At 43.8% G+C, this 21,902-nt stretch overlaps 1 protein-coding gene across 2 annotated transcripts in view; it reads right to left on the reverse strand.

The window, feature by feature from the left end:
- ppfibp2b (PPFIA binding protein 2b) overlaps positions 1-21,902 on the reverse strand; it is an 83,894-nt gene that overhangs the window by 24,640 nt on the left and 37,352 nt on the right. For both annotated transcript variants that reach the window (XM_030425585.1, XM_030425586.1), the window contains exons 4-7: positions 17,461-17,547; positions 15,236-15,349; positions 7,285-7,434; positions 49-276 (exon numbers count right to left, since the gene is read on the reverse strand). In XM_030425585.1, coding sequence (XP_030281445.1) covers positions 49-276; positions 7,285-7,434; positions 15,236-15,349; positions 17,461-17,547 — 579 coding nt within the window. The remainder of the gene's footprint in view (positions 1-48; positions 277-7,284; positions 7,435-15,235; positions 15,350-17,460; positions 17,548-21,902) is intronic.

The following is a 21,902-nucleotide window of genomic DNA, read 5'->3' on the forward strand; positions in this document are numbered from 1 at the left end:
ATGATGGGGGAGGAGGGGAAGATGAGTTCATCCATCAAGTCTCCCTACGTGTACAGTCTGTCCTCCATTGTGCATCCGGGCGTCAGAGCCAGACAGGCTCATGTCTGAGCCGGCTGACCCCACCTGAGGGCTGTCGCCCTGGGCTTGGCCGCCTCCGGGCTCCCCCTGCTGGGCCTCCCTCTCCTCCAGGGCCCGTTTCTCCTGGATGCGGGTGCTGATCTCCTCCTGAAACCTGCACATCTGCTCCTGGAGCTCACTGATGAGATTTACCACACACTGGGATGGGGAGGAGCGGTGGAGGGTAAATGAAGGGCAGTGGAGGAGGGGAATTGGTGAGATGGAGAGAAAATAAAGAGGAAGTATGAAGGTGAGTTTAGAGGAGAGGAGAATCAGACATTGACTTATCTGTTAATCTCGTCAGTATTTGGGAATGCCTGTTTCCAAACTGTATCTCCATGACTGTTGGCTGTAAATGAGGAAACTCAAAACTTCCCAGAACACGCTCAAAACCCCCCCAAAAAACATCTGGAAATATAAATATTAATGGAGAAATGACTGCAGAAGAAAACATGTCAACTGTGTGATGAAGAACTTGTTGGAAGGTTAAAGGAAGACATTATCAATCAACATCACAAGTGACAAACGGCCAAAAATAACTTCCCTGAATGCAGACAAACTTGAAAAATGGTTTTAAGATAACTATCCCATATTTCATCCTCCTCGTAAAAAACGAGTCAGTACTTGGGTGGTGGGACTGTGTGAGACAGCCTCAGGACAGATGTAGGCGAGGCATTATGCGGTCTCACAGTCGGACATTGTTGAAATAGTGTGAGAAACACATACGTATACATCTAACCACGCACAAGGACTGACAGGGGAAGAGCGGTGAGTTTAGTTTCAGGTTAAACTGGGGTCACTGCAGAAACAGAGTCAAGTAGAGTTGAAGGGCAAACACCTTTCGTGGGTGGGTCAGGGTTGGGTTCAGACTGGATGACTGGTTTCCTCTTTACACACCCGGGTCCAGCTGTGATCAGCCTGTGACACGTCTCCTTTAAGACTGGCCCCGTTGGGAAAAAAAAAAAGTTGGGACGCTTCTCGCTTTGTGTGTTGCAAGAATAAAATTCAGAGTGAGCACATATTAACATATTTTTATTTCTTTATATATAGTTTTACACTTTATCCCAATTTTTTTGGAATCAGAATTGTAGTTGCACCACTCGTAGTTCTGGAGTTAGATCGACCAACAGGCCGGGCTGATATATCGGGTATAACCGAGTGGTCAATAAGCATACAAGTTAAAGGGATAAGTATCAATAAAACAGTTTCACATTGTGTGTTGATGTACAAATTCTATGGGTTGAAATATTGTCGTTAGTATTGGCCTCAAAAAGCCAAAATCTGTCCGATTATAGTTTACTTTTCACGTCAAGGTTTAAGCTCCAGTACCTGAAGTAGGCTGTTGGGTGCATTCACAGCTCCCAATATTTGACCATGAATCAAGCTGTATATGTAGTATGGTGGTATAGATGGAGCTGACAGGATTGAGTGTTTCCTCGCCAACATGTGAACACATTCTTGGGGCACTTCTGACTTTGCAAAATGTTAGTGACACCACTTCAGCAGGTTACTCTACCGTATATGTAAAAGTAGGAAATCACAGGGCCAAACTCTATACGTTTGTATTTAAAGTTCAGCCATGGTTGTTGTGGTTTCTCTATCGTCTGCAAATGCTAAACTTACTTTACACTGGGATTTCACAGGCTTAGCTGGGTCTTAGAGCATCCGTTTCTGAGGATGTGCTCCGCAGGAACGCAGGGTAAAGACTAGACCGTTTTAACTACGGGTCATACATATAATGTTAGCTGCAGCTGTGTGAATACTTGTGTGGGATTGTTTTTTTTATTGGTCTCTCTGTGGATGAAGTTGGGATTTTTGTTAGGTTGTTTATCACCCTCAGTGGCTGCAGATGTTCATGTTGAGTCCTCACACATCTCAACATTTCTCACAAGAAAAAAAGCTCCCAGACTCTTCAGAATGATAAATGTGTGTGTTGTTGTGTTATCTTTGTTGATACTTTGTTAGTACAGTCAAGCAAGTACACTCGCTGTTGCTATATGTCTTTCAGTGGAACATTAAAAGCTCGTCAGCCCCGCCCTGAAACAGAACCATGACCCAGAATTTAGACCACCAGAGCAAGACAGGAAGAGAAGACCAAAGAACGGCATCAGGCTTTCAGGCGGACAGACGAACACACGCCACTTTTTTCGCTGCATTTATATAAACAAAGCATTGGATCACGTCTACGGCCAGAGAATGTAGAACTCTGCTGCAGCCAGTTACAAAAACAGTAAAAATGCACGCTCGTCCATTTCAAAAACCTTGTTCCTGAGAACTTTTTGTTTTAATAATTCAAACTGTTCAGACTGCAGTCAAGCATGTGCGGCGTTGGAGTGGTTTCCTGAGGTGAAAGTGTTTGGCCCTCAGGAATGCTCAGAATGGATGCCTACCATTCCTGCTGCCAGCCAACCGGAGCCTCTCGCAGCTGTTACTAACTACTAACCACACACACACACACACACACACACACACACACACACACACACACACACACACACACTTTGCAGACACAAACGTAGACCGCAGTCAGTTGCCATCGTAACGCGGCCAAAGCTAAACACCGCCGCTGTACATCGGATACGTGGGATTTGGGTGTGAGTGCATGTGGACTGTATACGAGCAGACACAGGATCTCATTGCTACGATAACCGAGCATCAACTTGTCACTGCTCAAACAGCTCTGTTAGACACCACAGAGGCAGGAATCGTGCTGACATTTCTCTGGTGGAGCCTAAAGCTCGAGACCTGAGGAAATAAATGAGTTTGGTCAAGAAACCACCACCAAAGTGCCCTGACAACCAGTCAGGAGTTTTTCAGGGAACATTATCAGCTTGTTCATGTAGAGATACACATATCGATTCTGTTGCTGGAGGATCATCTGCCCGCTCTTGATCGGGGTGATTCTGTTTATGACTCGTCCAGCCTGATCCACGGACAGAGATAAACGCAAATGACAAATGACTGTGAAGTGGTGGAGGCGGAGGGTCCAGCAGCCGAGGACCACAGACCTGTTGGTAAACTCTTGGAACCACCGCACCACAACACGTCAGCAACAGGTGTTTATTTATATCATAGATGTCGCTGAAACTGACACACTTACTCACTCCCAAATCATTTTTAGTCATGGATTTCTGGCCAAAGTCGACCACTAAGACAACTTTTCTTTCTGTCAAGGTCAGTGTCGTGTTTCACGTGAGCTTTGCGGAGTCAGAAAATGTTACCAGAGGAGTCACATCGCTCCACATCCTGCAGGATTCACAGAGGGAACGTCCTGCATGTTCACTTTGTGTGTGAGCCTTGCAGGACGGACAGCAACATCTCCTCGGTACATCATGTCATCTCTCATCCTTCCATCTGTCCGTCACTGTCTCTCATCTTGTCCCTCTTGGTCCCTCTCCTCTTTTTCTCTCTGCCCTCAGCCCTCTCTCTCTCTCTCTCTCTCTCGCCCTCTGTCTACTTCCGCTGATGCTTATCACACTCCATCCATGTGTGTGTGCAGAACACGGGCCTCTGCTTGTCAAAAACGCTGTATCCTGTTTATTCAATCAACGGCCCCGGGTGCTGGACGCCTTGTGATAGCTTTACACACACACACACGCACACACACACACATACACACACAGACACACACACACACACGACCACGAGAGCAGCTTCAGTATCTTGTGGTGCCAGTGGGGAGCAGCAGCTGGGTGCCACAATAAGCAAAGTCCACACTGAGAAAATAGTGAAGACAAGCAAAGACTGCTCAACTAGACTTGAGCGGTGTGTGCGTCCATGTGAGTATTCTGCCTGCCTGCCTGCCTGTCTGTCTGTTCCGCTCAAGAAGTTCAACATCCTAGGTGTAGAATTCCCTGGATCTTCCACAAACATCTCCACAACTTCCATCAGACTCGATTGAAATGTTGCTGAAACCTGAATCCGGGTGGACGTGAGTGACATCACCTTTTTCAGACTCAAAATGATAGAAAATAATAACCGCTCAGAGTAAGAGGCTGGTTGAGAAAATATCGTTTAAAGCCAAGACAGCGTTCTATTTTAAGGGACATGCAGCGTACAACTGTACTCTAAATGTTTACGTGACTTTTATTACGGCTATTTTCTGTAGTGCTGACTTCGCAGCGTGGTGTCAGCTGTCTGTCTTGCAGGCCGTCTGCAGGTTGTTGAATTGAGATTCTCTGGAGAGACTGCTTGATGTGTTCTGGCTTGTTTACGAGGCTTAACGCCGAAGCTTGACTCTCATCCAGACATCATTACCTGAGCCAGGGAAGTTGGATGGGGGCATGCTTTCACTGTTTGTCTGATTATTAACCGGATGACAGATCTGGCTGCGATATGCTGTTGGAACAACCGCTCATCTAATGATTAGACTTTGGATGTTATTCAATCCTTTTCACTCGGAGAAAAGGGCTGTGGGAAAGCCTCCAGTGTGTAGGACTTGTTGAATGCTCGAATGGAAAAAACAGACCTGAAAGACACCAACTGTGGAAGCTTTAGTGGCAGTTTTGGAAATTGGAGCCAACAACACAGTTTCAAGTGAAACCAAAATCTAAGCCAAAAAACATACCTCGGCTTTGTGCTGTTTTTGTGATGTTATCGACGGCCCAAAGAACCAAATGGTTTGTACTTGTGCTGACAGTGAACTGCAATATTGGTGAGTTGGTTGGTCAGTTAGTTTTGGTGGTTGGGTTTGATGGTCCATTCAACACTGTTCAAAAGGATGTTCTAAAGTAACTACAGACTTAGAAAGAAACTATCTTAACTGACCCCTATGGCTAAAGCCTTAAGCTGATGTTAGCATCACACACCCCAACCTCCAACTGTACTGTCGATGGTCATGTTGCATTGTGGGTAATGTAGCATTCAGGGTTGACAACGGAAGAAGAATGCGTTATGGCTGCTTCCACTGGATTCATTATAATACTTGGGGAAACTGGGGTGGATATTATTGATGAACATTTAGAATTGCAGTCATATTTTGGACCTGCGTTTAGTTGTTTAAAGTCCCAGACACTTCAAACTTTCATAAAATAGTTGGTAGCAATTTAGCTTAGCTATTCCGCAAACTTACATAGTGCATCTTTAGTCTTTTGAGGCACTGTACATAATCAGCTGTTCTGACACAGTCCATGTCCTGTGTGAATCAGCCGTCACCTCGACAATAACCAGCTGACAACCTTGAGGCCGATAACAGATCTGTGAACAGACCTGGTTCACGTCAAACACACATTCCGCCAGTCACACCTCCTCTTCAGTGGGACCATCTGCCTCCAGCCAACAGGTGAGTTCACACACAGAGTTTAAAATTCACTTTATGTATTCTGAAGCATCGAGTCACACAGTGGCTTCACTGTGACTTTTTTCAGTGAACAACAGATCTGACGTTTGTAAGACAGTCAACATCGTCGAGCTTCTTTTTCTAGGAGAATTATCATCTGCCACACAGGAAGCAGTGCATTTTGCTCCAGCAGGAATAATGATTATTTGTTTGAAATAAACAGGAGATGTTAGCGTGCCTGGTGCAGTTCACAAATAAAAGACCACCACGGAAACAGTTTCATTGTGTGACAGCTTTAAAACACCATAGCAGCACTGTAGTAAGACTTCAGTAAAACAGCTGGAGAAAAAGTTCTGTGGTTGATCTAGTATAGAGAACATTTAGTAGTAGATCGGTATATTTTATGTACCATAAAGTCGTCTTGATGTGCGCCCTCTTCCCTAAAGCCCTAATGTGGCCTGCTCTGTGTCTGGGAAACCATTTTTTTTTGGCTGCAGTTGTGGTGGATTACTGTGACCACAGCAGCCAGTGGTGAATGTTGTTACTAGTCCCTTTGGCTCAGAGACAGTGAAAACATTGAGAAGAGACAAACAACTGACAAACATCCTTATACAGCAGTTCTAGAGAATCAGATGTGGCCCCGTATACCCCTGAATAATCCTCCAGACCACTGACAGAGAGGACAAGATTAAAATGCCAAATGTCTCACATTGTGTTTCATTTCATGTAAGGCGTGTGTGTGCTTGCTTGTGTGTGTGTGTGTGTGTGTGTGTGTGTGTGTGTGTGTGTGTGTGTATGCTTGTCTTATCGTGCCTTGTTTAACTTAATCCCAGGCACCATCTGAGGTCTTGGTGGAGACAAAACGATGAGATGTAACAGCAATGGTGGCATTGTTGTACCCACAGGCTAAATCATATTGAATGTTAGACTCTTTTACATGTGATAACCCATCTTAACCCAGTTTATCATCCCCCTCTTACTTACATTAAACCATACTCACACACACAATTACAATTATGCATCATCAGGTGTGGGCAACATGAAAATAAGACTACTGTGGAGTCTACTTTAGCAGTGTTTTAAAATAAATGCTAACATTAGCATGTTGAACAGGTATAATGTTTACTACATTCACCATAGAGTTTTAGCATGGCAGCCGGCTAAGATTTATTAGTTAGCACTAGAGCACTGCTGGCTGTCTAAAACAAGTTGGATGAAGCAAAATTTCAACCTGATGATGACACTAGATATAGAAAGTTGGAGTAAGGGATCAGTAATGTCAATTCACGTCATACTGATCACCGAATTATGATCAAAAGCGGGTGTCCCAAGTACAGAGGCTTTGTCCTCGCTGCAGCGGCCCCGTATTGAATCCCGGCCTGGGGACCATTTGCTGCGTGTTACTCCCCCTCTCTCTCAACCTGTTTCCTGTCGTATCTTGAGCATGTTCTAACAATAAAAAGCCACTTAAAGGCCAAAAAATACTTTAAAAAAAAAAGAAAAAAAAGTTCATGACAATCCATCCAGTAGTTGTAGATAATTCAGTCTAGACCAAAGTGGCGGACCGACCGACAGAGCAGGTCTACACTGTAAGCGTGGCTGAAGAACCTGCTTTCAAAGCATACGTAACATCATATCCTAACAGTGCTATACACAGAATGAAAGAATATATTTTCCATACATTTCAAGGGGAAGCAGTTTACAGATACAATAGCCTGATTTTATAGTACCAAGAGGACATTATTAAACGTTTGGAAAAGTGTTTTTGGTTGTAGTGTGGGGTGTATTTGATCCAACGTTACCTTGATGGTACACTATAGTACTGCCTATAGTAACATAAATACAGCCAGCATTCATGTTGTTCATTTATTTTGTGTGACTCTCCATACCTCGGCTTTGTTCTGCTCTGTAGCGGCAGGATCTTGGGCGTGGGTGTTGCCGTTTGTCTCCTCCATGCCGACCAACTTCAGCTTGAGGTACGACACCTCGTCCATCAGATCCAGCTTCTGAGTCTCCAGAGAGGTCCTGCTCATCAGCTCCTGGGAAAAACACACACAGCCACTGTGAGTTACAAGTGTGGTAAACCACACGAGAGCAGCCTTTACAAACCACACCTATAGAAGACGTCAACACACGCACAGATATCGGCGAGCTACGCTGTGAGAAGTCAGCATGCTGCTCCGCTCGGTACAATGTTCTTCCCACACGAACAGATCAGGCGAGGCTGGGGGCCCAGACCCCACGGAGCTAAATATACACACTCACACACACACACACACACACACACACAGGCTAGCTAGGGACTCTATTAATACATCTGTGCTCCTTTGGTATGGGACAGAGAAAAAAATTATGTGTTAAAGAGAGAGAGCGAGCGAGCGAGCGAGGGTACTGTGACCACTGAACATGAAGAAGTGTGTGTTTTTCTGTGACTCGCGCGGAACACACATCTCTTAGCCAACACTTACTTTCGCTTCCTCATCTAAACTACGTCTAATCCCACTTCCTCTTCTCTAAACTCAAACTTATGTTGCCTTGGATCTTTGTTTAAGCCTCTGCAATCCATCTTCTTACACCCTTCTGGTCGAGATAAGGAAGGAAAAGAAAATGAGCCTGCAAACACTTCGCCTACTAAATTGATAAACTAGGTCTCATGGAAATTGGCTTATTAGGAGGGACTTTACACAACCTACAAGACTTAACAGTGCAATAATGCACTGTTAAGATGATTTTTCAGACATAGTAGAAGTGAGATCAGCAACTTTGGTTGGAAGCAGATTAGTGTTCTTTCTTTGAACAGTTCTCCGAACAGCTCTGACGCTTAATTTTAAGACAATTTGCATGTTTCAAAGCAAAATGTTAACCTTTTAAAGACATTTTCGTGCTTCCTAAATTTTTTTGAATACAGTTGATGAGAATTCTACGACTATATGATCAAAAGAAAACACGACCAGGAATGTATGTGTTCTGCGACACTTTCTGAATATAGAAATATTGACTTTTCTGTTGTATTCTCAAAATGCATGCTAAACACTCGATGTGACCTCAGTGTCCTGCAACACAACATCAAGTTAATAAAAACCTCGTCATCCATGCTAGCTGCTCTGAGGCTCACTTAGGCAAAGCACCGCATTGAGCTACATGCTAATGTCATCATCACACACATTCTGTTAAGCATGTAGTGTTAGCAAATGTGCTAATTAAAGACAAAGTACAGCGTATGGGAATGTCACTAGTGTTGCATGTACGTATACAGCCATGAACCCAAGTAATGGACAACCTACCTGCTGATGAACAGTCAAAGGATCACCAAAGTTATTACAATTCATCCTGAGGGGACCACACATTAAATGGCAGTCCATCGTTCACGTTGAGACATTTCCGGAAAAAAAAAAAACATAATATCAACCTCATCTATGTTTCAATGTTCAATCGGCAAGAAAATTCAGTTCATTATGAAAGTCGTTAATTTTTCTGGGCTCAATAAATGTGAAAACACTTGTGGCAAACCAGCCAACAGTTGTCGCGACTGTTCAGGGTGAACCAAAGTGGTGAACCGACCAACACATATAATTTAACATTCATTCAAACTTATCTAATATGAACTTATGCTGACAACCAAACTCATTTGCTTGCTTTTTCCTCTGAAGGACCTGTATGTCACATCAAACACATCACAGACAGCTCACAGAGAGACCAAATGAAAATATCACATGGTAAACAAATTGTGTCAACACCGCGGCCACAGACAGACAGTTAAAACCCCATAATCACTGCAGCTCAGCAGCCACACACACACACACACACACACACACACACAGACACAAACACACACACAAAATCTGCTTAGTTATGGCAGCTGACCGTCAGTTTGCAATCTAACACCAGTGTCACTTACAGCAGGATAAGCTGCAGTCTTTAGAAGTAATTCATCAGAACTGTGTGGTGTTGGCCCACAGCTCAGCTGCCTGACATTTGCCTTCCTTCAATTATGAGGAGCAGCATGTGACAAATTATCATCCTCTCAGCATTTATAGATCTCTTTAAAGAGGCTGCACTCATCTCCAAAACTGGACACAGCTACAGAACTCAGATCTGGACTCAGAGTGCTTAATATCTGAAGAACGTCACTTTAACATGAAGTATGCACCATGTGAAAGACACCAGCCCTCTGGGGACTCCATATTAAAGTGTTAAACGACACCCCAGTCTCACCTGGCACAACACCTGTCTGGATATGTTGAGGAGAAAATGCATGTTAATGGAGGTGTAAATGCATGTTTGGAACTGGTCAGGGTCGAAAACGATGATTAAAAAATGAGTGTTATCCCCTCCCTCTACCTGGGATGTGCCTTGTGTATTGTCAAAGGGCAACAAGCTGTAAACATGACGCCGAATCGTAACTGAAATGTTACCAAACACACAGTGGCCCATCTACATATCGAACATTCATTCAGAGTCTACTGGCCACCTGATGAAGGCCAACTGAATCAGTGAAGCTGCGGACATCTTGTCACTATGTTCATCTTTCATGTTCCACATGATCATCTGATCCATCGTTAATTCAAAAACGTGATTAGTGCAGTTACAAGTTAGGGACGGGAGCATGAAACATTTGACAAGCAAAGATCAGCTGCAGTCTTTTCATTAACTGTATGAATTAGGGCCGACACGATATCAGATTTTCAATGGATGATTATCGTGGCCAGAAGTATTCACGTAAATGACGTTATCGCAATTTAATAATATATAAAGACTTGGGGAAAAAATTCTCCCATTTAAATTACATTTTTAATTTGTTTAACACACAAAAATGTGTTTAGTCTTAGTTTGTCAAATGAATAACACTAACAGGCGGAGAGAGAGAATCTATGTAACAATAAATGTCTATCATTTTGACACACATACACACCCCAGATTCATGCCACACACACACACACACACACACACACACACACACACACTAGCTAACAGTGAACTGTTACTGCAGCTTTTTCTTCTGCTTTTTCTGTTGTATGCTGGTTGGCAACCAGTGTTGAGGCGCATTACTGCCACCTGCTATAACAAAGCGAGAACATAAACATACAGAAACGATTTAAGGGGCATTAGATTATTTACGCAGTATAATCACGTGTCTATTATTAACACAATATCACCTTTTATTTTACGAATATCATGGTTATTGTCAATACTGGTTATCGGCAACATCCCTGATATGAATTAAACCCAGTTGTCAAACATAAAGTGAAAGATATTGTAGATTTGGTCTACTCCTTAAAATGGTCACCATTTCAGAGCATCCTGAAGGCTGCACGCTGACAATGGAAACTGACCGTGTTCGGTGTGGTTATGGTAGGGTACAGTATGTGTGATATTTACACACAGTCCAGAATTGAAATGGCTGGATGGTTGACATTCTGGAGGTACTTTCAGTAGAATGAGAATTATGTTTATGAATTCAAGTGATTCATGATGAGTCGTGTCATTTTATTTGCGCGTACATCAAGAGAGATAATGACCCTTGACTGAAGCTTTATATGTGTGTGAGTTGGTGTGTGTCTTTGTACCCACATCACTGTAAACCAGGCTCACAGACATGTCTCAATACAGTGATCTCTGTGTCTAAATAAAGGCACAGTGGGAGATGTAGTCACAGCATGACTACGTGTGGGTGGATCCCCTCTAGCATGAGAACACTGTACTGTGAGTGTGTGTGTGTGTGTGTGTGTGTGTGTGTGCGTGTGTGTGCGTGTGTGTGTGTGTGTGTGTGCGTGCGCTGACTAAGGACTATTTCTTATTAGATTAGTTGTGGTTCCCACAGCAGTCGCAGCCCTGCAGCTCTGACACATAATGTTAAATCTTCCTCCCTTTCTCCTCTCCTCTCTCGGCCAAACACACACTCAGTGAAGAGGGTGACACACATCGGAGGACGTCCCGCTGCAGACATGCTGTCACCTTTTTAAATTTAAGAGGAACAGATCTGGGAGATGATAAATCATGAGAAAAAGGCGACACAATGCAAACAACAGACACACAAACACGGCCAGGAGCCAGGCGACCGTTATCTTCCTCCACACTCCGCCTTCATCTCTCTCGGCAAACATCGCGCATCACATTAGCTATTTGACCCGAAGACATTAACTGTGAAATGGGACAGTGTGACACACAAACACTGATCACTAACACACAACAGCTAGCTGCAGATCAGCGCCGCTAAATCCATTAACATGTCCAGACCTACAACCACTGGTCCTGAAGGACTGTAGAAGAAGAAGAAGATCAGGTGCAGTGGCAGGTGGAGATCTGCAGCTAGTTTGAAATGTCGCAAACAATGAATCAGTTTTAATGTAGCGTGGTACAAAGACACAGAGACAGAGGAGAAGAGGTCTCCCGTCCTTTGAGAAAAATTGGAAGAGCCTGTTCTGATTCCTGCTGTGTTTTTTCGAGAACTGCTCTTATTCGACGCAGACAGAATATATTAGTCGATTTTTAAAAGCAAGCTGGATGAAGATGATAAACGTCACAGCCCTTGTGGGGTATTTATTTTGGGACTGTGGCCTTTTTATCCTCGCTCTTGACAACGAGGAGGACAAAGAGCCTGCTGAGGAGTCCAAACAGAGGGTTGATTCTCTGATACACAGAGCTGCGGTCTTGTTGTGTCCTGCCTGGCAGAGCTCATGAGATTGCCGCATTAATGACGTCAAGGATAAAAGTTGGAACAGCTTGAAGACAGTCAGTGTTTCACAACACAACGCAGATTCTAAATGAGTCGGAATAACTGTGTGGAAAAATAAAAAAATAAATAAATGTGATGATTTAATTTAATTTATTTTAAATATTCAATTGAAACAGTACATCGGTAATTTATTTAGTGTTTGACCAACCTGATTTTTGTACATACTTATTGGGAATCTGATGGCAGCAACATGTTTCAAACAAGTTGGGACAGGAGCAAGAAAAGACTTTGAAAGTTGGGAAATGCTCCAAAAACACCTGTTTGGACAATTCACAGGTAAACAGGTTCTTTGGTAACAGGTGAAAGTGTCATGATTAGCTGTGAGAAGGGCACCTTCGGAAAGGCTCAGTCCTTCACAAGCGAGGACGGGGCGAGGTTCACCGCTGTCTGAACACTTCCTTAAACCGTTGTCAGTAAACACAGCCCACTTCAAATGCAAGTGATTGCATTCGGCTTTTATTTTGACAGCGTCCAAACTTTGTTAGAGTCTATGGTTATACTTTACTCTGGCAACTGAGCAAAAGTGTGACCTGTATTCTGACGCAGGGTCGATGAACTACAGGTAAAAAAGAGAGGCTACCTTTAGACAATCCTGCTAGCAGCTTTGTTAGGCTGTACTTAGCTACAGCAGAACTCTGGAGTAAATACAAATGTCAGCATGCCAATATGCTCACAATGAAAATGTTAGTTGGAAATGTGTCCCATGTCAAACATCTTACTTGATGTTACTCTGATGTTACGTCTGCGTTTTAGCAAGTAGCTCTAAACACGAAGTACATTTGAAGCTGTTGGAATTTTATTCGTTTTGCAGAAGGACAGCAACGTGTGTCGTGCGATAGATGTCGAGATGTTTCAGTTGGACTGAAGGGGCGGTCATCATCAGGGTTAAGAGGTTTGAATTTAGTGATGGCAACAGCCGTCTGTCGGCACAAAAAGTTCCATAAAACGTGGTTTGGTTTTCAAAAAAACATTTCATTCGGAGTCAGTTCTGCAACTATAAGGGTTTTTCGCCCAGCAGCATTTAGATTTCAAAGTTTTCAAAAAGTCTCATCTGTTATGACAGCATTTACAGTTGCATCAGATGCTGTTAGTTCAGGCAGGTGAGGAAGCAGGATCGTCCTCTGTGAAACCTTCAGACAGGCTTGTGATTAAGCTGCACAGAAATCCACCAACCTGGCACGCAGTGTCCTGTTAAAGAGGTTATTTTGGTTTCACAGATAACATCTGGCCGAGCGTTATTCTTGCTCATTCCAGTCTGTCTCATGTATCAAGCTGCTGTATCATAATAAGGAGTGTTTGATTTCTTTGCTCTGACTAAAGCAAATCTCTGTCATCATTTTTCTTTTCGAGCCAATAACAATTCACTGAACCAAGAGCAGAATATTTAAGGCCTCACTACACTGATGCAAAGCCAATAGAAGTGCTTTAATCTTGTTTCAAAAGTATGAACCAACAGTGGCAGCAGAGCCGTCCACAGTCCTTTATCCAAAAGGTCACCTTCAAACTCAGTCTGTTGTAAGGGTAAACGTGCTCTTATCTAGTAACAATGAAACCAACACAGTGCAGTGTGGAGCTTTGACCCGTAACGTCTATTGTTCCTGTGGTTTGTACTGAACATAACTGACAGGTGATGAGTCAGAGGAAGTCGAGCTGGAGCGCTCTGAATGAAACCCTGTGCCACTCCTTTATTTATTCATTTACAGTCCCACTCTACTCCCACTGGTATTCCACGGCTCCTCCGCGCACATCCTGTTTGGCAGAAGCGGTCGCGCTGATGCCGTCACCTGAGATCAGTGGCAGGACACGCATAAGAAAGAACAATGCTTCATCTCATTTTTTCCTGTTATTTGCTTGTCACAAATTCATTCGCAGTTACAGTGTGTCTCGGGAACTTTCGAGGATATGTCACATTTTTAATATGTGCGATAACAAAATGCAGTAAAGGTGTGGTTACAATGTTGGCTCTATAAGTCAAACTGAATCAAACTGAACCATCAGCAGCAGAGAAGCCACATTACTAGCGCCTGATTGGCCAACACAGTAAACTCTAGCCTGACTTTTAGAATCTCTGTCAGATTGGTAACCGTTCGAAGAGGATCACAAGACTTAACTTATCACCTGACTGATCAGTGATCTGACAGCCGAACTTTCAGTTGGATCTGCTGGTTCTGAAATGTTATCGGCTGTATTTCACTTTCAGCTAAAAGGCACTTAATAGGAGTATAATGACTGAGACCATGCACTGACATAAAACTGAACTTTGCTGCAGAACAGGTATGTTGTGTGCATAGTTACCTTTACCTTCTAGTCATAGTAAAACAGCATTATATGAACAGTGCCTTTCTCTTTATTTTGTCAACAGTACTGAGAATGCAGACATCTTTAGCCATTTAAATGAAACGTATTGAGATTCACAATGGACAAAACCGAACCGGGGTTTCACGCATTCCGTGTTAGCAGCCATGTCGAGGCGGTAAATGAATCAGTGGAGTGTGAGGCCGATAAAAACCTGCAGGGTGGCTTAACACAGGAATAATACAATGCCACAATTGGACGGTGTTTTAGTTCTGCTTAATCGAAACCTGTTTCACCCAGATATTGTGGTAGCGACCAGTTTCTTTAACAGAACATACAACTGTTCTGTTTGCAGTTTACCCCTGTAAATAATTGGGCTGTTTTTTCAAGCTATGGTGCAACATCTTTACAAGTGATGTTTTTCACCCATGCACAGACAGCTAAACAGGACACACTGAGATCCCCGCCAACGCTTTCATCCTATTCCACAGGTGGCGGTAACACGGCAAGAAACGCGGCAATGAACCAGAAAAGACAAAGAATGGGGAGACTGCGAGTAAACTGAAGTGAATGCAGATTTCAAAATATCTTTAGATAGAATGTGGGTTTTACAAATGCTTCACGAGGAAGCAAAGTTAGTCTGACCTCAAGGAAACATACAACACTCTTCAGGGAACATGAAGCCAGTGTGCCTTCAAACACATAACAGAGCAACAGGAGCAGCAATTAGGCTCGTAAACCATCTCTCACACCTTTAATTCAACAAGGCCGTCGGCAGAATTGCGAGAATTTTGAAGTGTGTGCATTACCTGTTGCAGCATCTCCTCTGTGGAGGCCAGTTTCAGCCGGTGTTCCTCCAGAGAACTTTCCAGGTCTCTGATCTTCTCTCCCTGCGCCTCCACTTGGTCGGTCAGAACGCTCACCTAATGGGTGACACATTCAGTCTCTGTTAGCACGCATACAGAGACACAGAGCTGAAATGAGCGGTCGCAGAAAAAGCGCGCACTAATGATGCTACTACGCACGATACATGTACGAATTCGCAAGCAGACACATTGAAACACACACACATATATTTGGTAAATATAAACACATATATATGACGTACATACACACGACAAAACCCACTAAATTTCACACACTCACAGACACACAAATGTACCTCTATACCCACATCAACATGCCCCTTTCTCTCCCTTCGCTCCACACACAAACACACACTCGTCCTGGCATACCTCGACTCCAAAACAACACGCATTTACTCAGCAGTCTGTCACTCAGGAATGTGTTGCACATTTACAATAATCTCCCTGACAACACACTCACCTCCTGCCAAACACCTCACACGCACACACACGCACACACACACACACACACACACACAAAAATGTCTCCTGTTCTCCTAAACTATGCCAAATCCCTCTGACAGCGGCTGAATCCCTGTCACTTCTGCTTCCCAGATATTCTCCCCTGCAGCCACGTCTTGTCTCACGGCGCTCCGGCAATAAAGAATCTCCTGCAAAGTTTCTGGCTCGACACGCATCGAAATCCAGATTACAAAGACGACAAAGACGCGAGGAGGAGAGCGAGCCACTCCGGCAGCCGTTGCCTCCTGTCAATGACGAGGCGAACCACGAAACAGCTGAGTGAATGAATGAATGAACAAGTACGTGAATGTGTTACATGTAACACCCTTTCCTGTGTTCGGCATCTAAAACATGTATGCGACAAGTTCCTGACAAACGTAATGCATCTGTGTGCTACGAGCCGTTATTGAAGGGTGCAGCAGCCCAAAGCAAATAAAAGAACAGCCTTTGATTACGACCGTTTGAACTCTTACCTCTTCTGCGCTCCGCCGCTGAGCTACCCACACATCAGTACAGGTGAAAGTTCTCTACTTGAGCTACGAGAAAAGTTAGTGTGCGTACGGCAACGCGCTGACACACTGAAGCGGGACAACGCCTGAAGGACAGGCAGGTGAAAAGAAAAGTGGAGCAAAGAACCTGGACGGAGGCAATATGTCAACCGCCAGTTAAAACCTCCTGTCAGGAGAAATAAGCCCCGGTCATCTTATATATCAGCCAATCACAGCGGGTCTCGGGTGAGGAATGTGTAACAAGAAGGCGTGTGGGTGAGTGTGTGTGTGTGTGTGTGCGTGCGTGCTGGTGGTGAGAAATTAGATATGGACTTTATGAACAAGAGTAGCCCAGGCGGGTGGTGCAACTTTAACTGACGCTCACACAACATCACCCAGAGTAGCAAACAAACACACAGAGGTTGGAAAGAGCCCGAGGAGCACGCTGGAAACTGTCATTTAAGTGGGGAGAATCTGACGGCAGGCGGTGGAGATCACAGCTGTGTGAACCGGCTGCTGAAGTGATCTAAGAGCAGAGCAGAGCCGGTCGTCATCATATAATATAGAGGTGTATAATCTTCTGCCTCACCACCGGAGCCCTGATGTTGATGGCTGCTGTGAGAGTCGTCAGTAAACACATGCTCAGACGGTTTTGAAGGTGCCCGGGCATGTTTTGTTATGAAATCACGTGAAATATCGACAGTACAGGGATTACAGACAAGACACTGAGCTGCTTCTGCAGTGTGGCCCCGGGTCCTTCCGGACAACTTCCCGGCTCACTCACTAAAAATTAGGGACTCAAATAATTATGTCGAAATAAACACAACCTAATTTATGAGCACAGTTCCGATGACAGGGGTCCCATTGAACCTAATGCAGATGCAGAAAGTTGTCTGAAGGACTCGATATCTTTATTTTGCGAGATGAAGGTAGAGATTGAAAGGAATTCCACGCTAGAATGGAACCAAGGACTTTTGTGACTTCATGGACTAGACTATGTGGCTGCGAGGATGATCTGTGAATTAAGACTTCTCTGTTGTAAAGAAGAAAGCTCAGTGAAACGAGCTGTGATCATCAAGTTTTTGATACCATGACTGTGAAAGGCCACCTGACTATGGATCTGAAATTGACGAGACGTGCGCGCGCAAACACACACACACACACACACACACTCCTCACCTGTAGCACCAGAGACTCCTTGTCTCCCTCTAGGCGGAGCAGTCGTTCTTGGTATGTTTCATTGTTGGCTGGAGAACACAGGTTCACCTGGATAAAGACAGAAAAAACAAGAATGAGGTAAAGAACACTGAGCATCCCCATTTTTCTCCTCGTTCTCCATACGTGGATGACAGACTTAGCTCGATTTGAAACAACAGTTTTAGTTCAACTAAGCTTTTGCCAGAGCAATGAGTCATATAGCCCAGACCTGCAAAGATGTATGTTTATTCACAGTTGGAAATAAAAATGGTTTCCAGCCAGTTCACTGTCCATTTATCTCTATACTGTCAGATTACTGTATTACATTCTCTTCTTGGGCGTCTGTGTCCGTGGATGCTCACACTCCTCAGCCTCCTCCGTAATAAATTGAAATGTATTTAAAGCACACACATGATCTGATCTAATGATGTGACTTTTATAACTGACGGGCTGTACCACTGGTGATGTAAGTGTGTCCTAGTGGAGAAAACTTAAACAGGCACGTGGAAACAGACAGCTTTTCCACAACAGCCTTTCCAATACCAACAGCCTGGTATTATCGGTACTTTTGGCAGCGCTGTTGCAATGACAAGCTGATTGCTTTCTGTTTTCTCAAAGAAGCATCTACCAGCCAGTGGCGGTTCTAGACCAGTTTTAATAGGGGGGCCAGGTTGGGGCCGACTTTTTTGTTGGGGGGCACATACAACCCAGGAAAAAAAGACAAATCCCTCATTCAGACAAGGGATAAATGGAACTCAAAACAGTGTTTACAATTTCAACAATTTTGATTGGGTAGTGAACTGCTGAGACACTTTATTTCTGTCTTTCCCTTCAGTTCAAAATCATTGCAAGAAATCTGTCATTGTATTATTGATGCAGACTCCCTGTCAGGGGGGGCCACAGGGGGCTCCCGACTCAGAGTTACAGGGGAACTGGCCCCTGTTGCCCCCCCCAGAACCACCCCTGCTACCAGCAACACAAAATGTTAGTTTAATCGTTCATTTGGCCTATGATGGAGATGGTGCGAGGCCGCCAGCCTTACTGGATCGTCAGTCGGCGTTCATTTTCCCAGGAAACAGTGAAAGTGAGGTTTATAGGGAACCAATGTTAATGCCAATGTTGTCCTTATGCTATATCCAATTATGCTGTGCAATTAACATAATGAGACATTGAAGCTAAAAATGTGTGCATTGTCAATGTAAATATTTCATGATTGTGATGAATTCAGATCACACTGTAGAGATCTGCTTTCACTTTTCTGTTTTTATTCACCCACGGGTCTTATTTATGGTTGATCAGCATCTAGAAAAGTTGCATGACATCCTAAAAATGAAATATTGTGTCTCTGGGCTGTAAACTTCCAAAAGGGAGTGAATTCTTTTTACATGGATTGTATTTGCTATCTGGAGCTTCAGACGACCGCTGAACGATATCTCCTTCCCTCTCTTTAAACTTGTCTCGCCCGTGGCTGTTGGAGGGAGCTGTGAGAGTTTTGTGCGGTGCATCACTGCTGTGTCGCTCCACTGAGGCCTGCTTCGTGTACAGGACTGGTCCCAGATAAAGCGCTCGCCGACTGACTCCTGCACAAAGAGCTGACGGAGCTGTTGCTGTTCAAATCCAGATTATTTCACAAGGCACATGATGAAGAGTTTGTGCAGATCATCTGACTTATCTTATTTATCCACAAACAGCACAGGAGAAAAAGTCAAAGTTTTTCTTCCCTGACGCTCGTGTTATGATTTTCACAGGGCCCTACTGTTCCCGGTCCCGACCGCTCTGAGGCTAACAAAACATGTCCGAAATAAACAGATGGTTAGTTTTTTTGTAGCAACCTCACAGCCGAGCTGGAGAGAAAGCTGCGTCAGGGCTCTTTCTAGAAATAGAAATGCTTGGTAATATGTATTTACTCAAAGACTGCGAAAAAGATCTCTTGGTCAGAAGCTCTCATGCCAGTTTTGTGGTCCGCCGCTATTAAGGTTATGGTGGAATTATGTGTTCCGCGAGTCATGAAGTAAAAATGAAAATCAAGCGGAACTATTTGAAACGGTGTAGTCAGTACAGTTTCCATTTTTCTCCCTGAAGAGTCAGATTATCCTGTCTTTGAGTGTCCATGTCCGGGGCTGCTGACTCGGTGACTCCTCAGCCTGCCGCTGCTGTTAACAGAGAAACTGAGACGGAGGGAAACATTATTATCCCGCTATTAAGGCCGGGCATGATGAGATGATGTTTTCTGCTTCTGTCAGCTTCTGTCAGCCGGCAGAGGAACGGCTCGAGTGTCCCCTTAACGCTCATAAATCCTCAACTTCATTAGAACTACGATTGACTAGTGATATCTTCTGATGTTGAACGGCTTCGAACAGACATTATGGTGAAGCTCCACCAAAATTCACACTCAAGAACAAACATTTCTGCGCTAGTGCTATCACATTAAAGGGGTGTTACAAGGGGCTTTCCTCAATACATTAGTTTTAGAGCTGAACTGGACAAAGCACAGGCGGTATATTTGTGACTTTAACGTCTTTAGAAAATATCCAAACACGGTCTCAGACTTTTAATAGATGATTTCGAGGCTAAATAAGATAAAAAATAAAATAGAAAGCATTTATTGTCATTGCACAGAATACATTGACATTAGGGTCAGTACAGGAAGATGTAAATCTAAAAAGTCTACAGCCAAAACACACTGCTTAAAATAGTGCTGTGCGTGGATGTAGCTGCTTGTAAGAGGCCCTTCCTGCCATCACATCATGACGATGACCCAGTTTTGAAGAGGAGAATGTAAACATCTGCATTTTAGGCTTTTAGCTGAGACTCTTATCTGATGCTACGTACAGAACAAAGACTGTAGAGTAAGCTTGAAGTACATGACCACCAACAGTGTGAACCAAAGATATCCAACACAGACAATCGACCCTAAAATCTGCGTGTAATCCTCAATGATCTGTCTGCAGCTGAGGTCAGAGGGTTCACAGGATGTATACAGACCGGGCCACCTGACGCTGACCATATGGACACATTAAACCTATTAACATACTGTAAACTCAACAGTGAGACAAGGAAGCAGATGGGGGAGGAGAGAACCAAAGTGTGAGATCAAAAGGCTTCACTGGAGCCGTGTTTGGATGAACTGTCGCCCAAAGGCCCCAAAAAAAACCTGCAGTGTGTGAGAAGAGCCCGTTACCGAAAGTCTGCAGCTCTGCTGCAGTATTACTTTTGCATTCGTCACGCCAGTGGGAGCAGTCAGGAAGTATGTGTAATATGCTGTAATCTCAGATATTCCCATCAGGCTGCAGGGAAGCAGGGCCATTTTGGGGAAGTGACGCGGCACTTGAAGGGGCTGATAAAGACAACAAGGTCTGGGTCTATCTGTCTGTCGTCGCAGAGTTAGGTTCACTTTGGGGTTTTTTCTCCCAACGCTGGTGGAAATACAATCAAAGTTTAACAACACGTGCAGGTACACTATCCTACAGGAAATATTAAAGGTTGTCTGTAGAAGAAGAGCAGATGAAGGTACAGTATATAACTGCATGCTCTGTACAGTACGCCTTATGAAAGCCGGGCCGTGCTCTGAGTTTCTACACCGACAGCTCTGGCCAGTGGAGTGGGTGGGACGCCTGATGACATACAGAACATATGATCCCACTGTCTATGAATGCATGACAACATGCAGGACGGCAGCTCCTTTAATCCTGTACAGAAAAAAAAGGGCTGAACTTGTATGTAAACACAAAGCACAGAATTCCGCAACTGCCCCAAAGCCTGTCTTTATTTTTACTTTAACCTACTATTCTGATAATCCATTAATTGATGCGTAAAGATCCTCTGATTCCAGCTTCTTTATTCCTGTGTGGCAGCAAATGGAATATCTTTGGGTTGTGGACAAAAAAAAGGCATTTGAGGACGTACTCTTGGGCTTTGGGGAAACCCGATTGACCTTTTTCACCATTTTTTGACATTCCAAGGACCGAACAACTAATTAATCAAGAAAATAATAAGCAGATTATCCAACAGTGAAAGTAATAATTAGTTGCAGTCGTGTGGCTTCTTTAATCAGACGGCATGCTCTTTATAGTCATTAGAGCTGCTACTAATGATTTCTTTCATTATCAATTAATCTGCTAGCTGATTCCACATTAACTGATTGATGGTTGAGTCTATAAAATGTCCCAATGTGACATCATCACCACTTCTTCCTTTGTTCGGCCAGCAGTCCAGAACTCAAAGTTTCTTAATCTACAATAATTAATGACAAAAAAAAGCAGCTAACTTTAACGCTATTTCTGTCTTTTGTATGTTTATTGTCTCGTCTTGTTGCTGTCTCGCTGTTGTTTTGCTGTCATTCTGTGGAGTGTTATGTGTTATAGAAGAGAACCAGGATGGAAATAAGCCTTTGGGTTTATTGTGTTTTCATCCTCGATGATTTT

Source organism: Sparus aurata, chromosome 8, assembly GCF_900880675.1.
Source record: "Sparus aurata chromosome 8, fSpaAur1.1, whole genome shotgun sequence".
Lineage (NCBI taxonomy): Eukaryota > Metazoa > Chordata > Actinopteri > Spariformes > Sparidae > Sparus > Sparus aurata.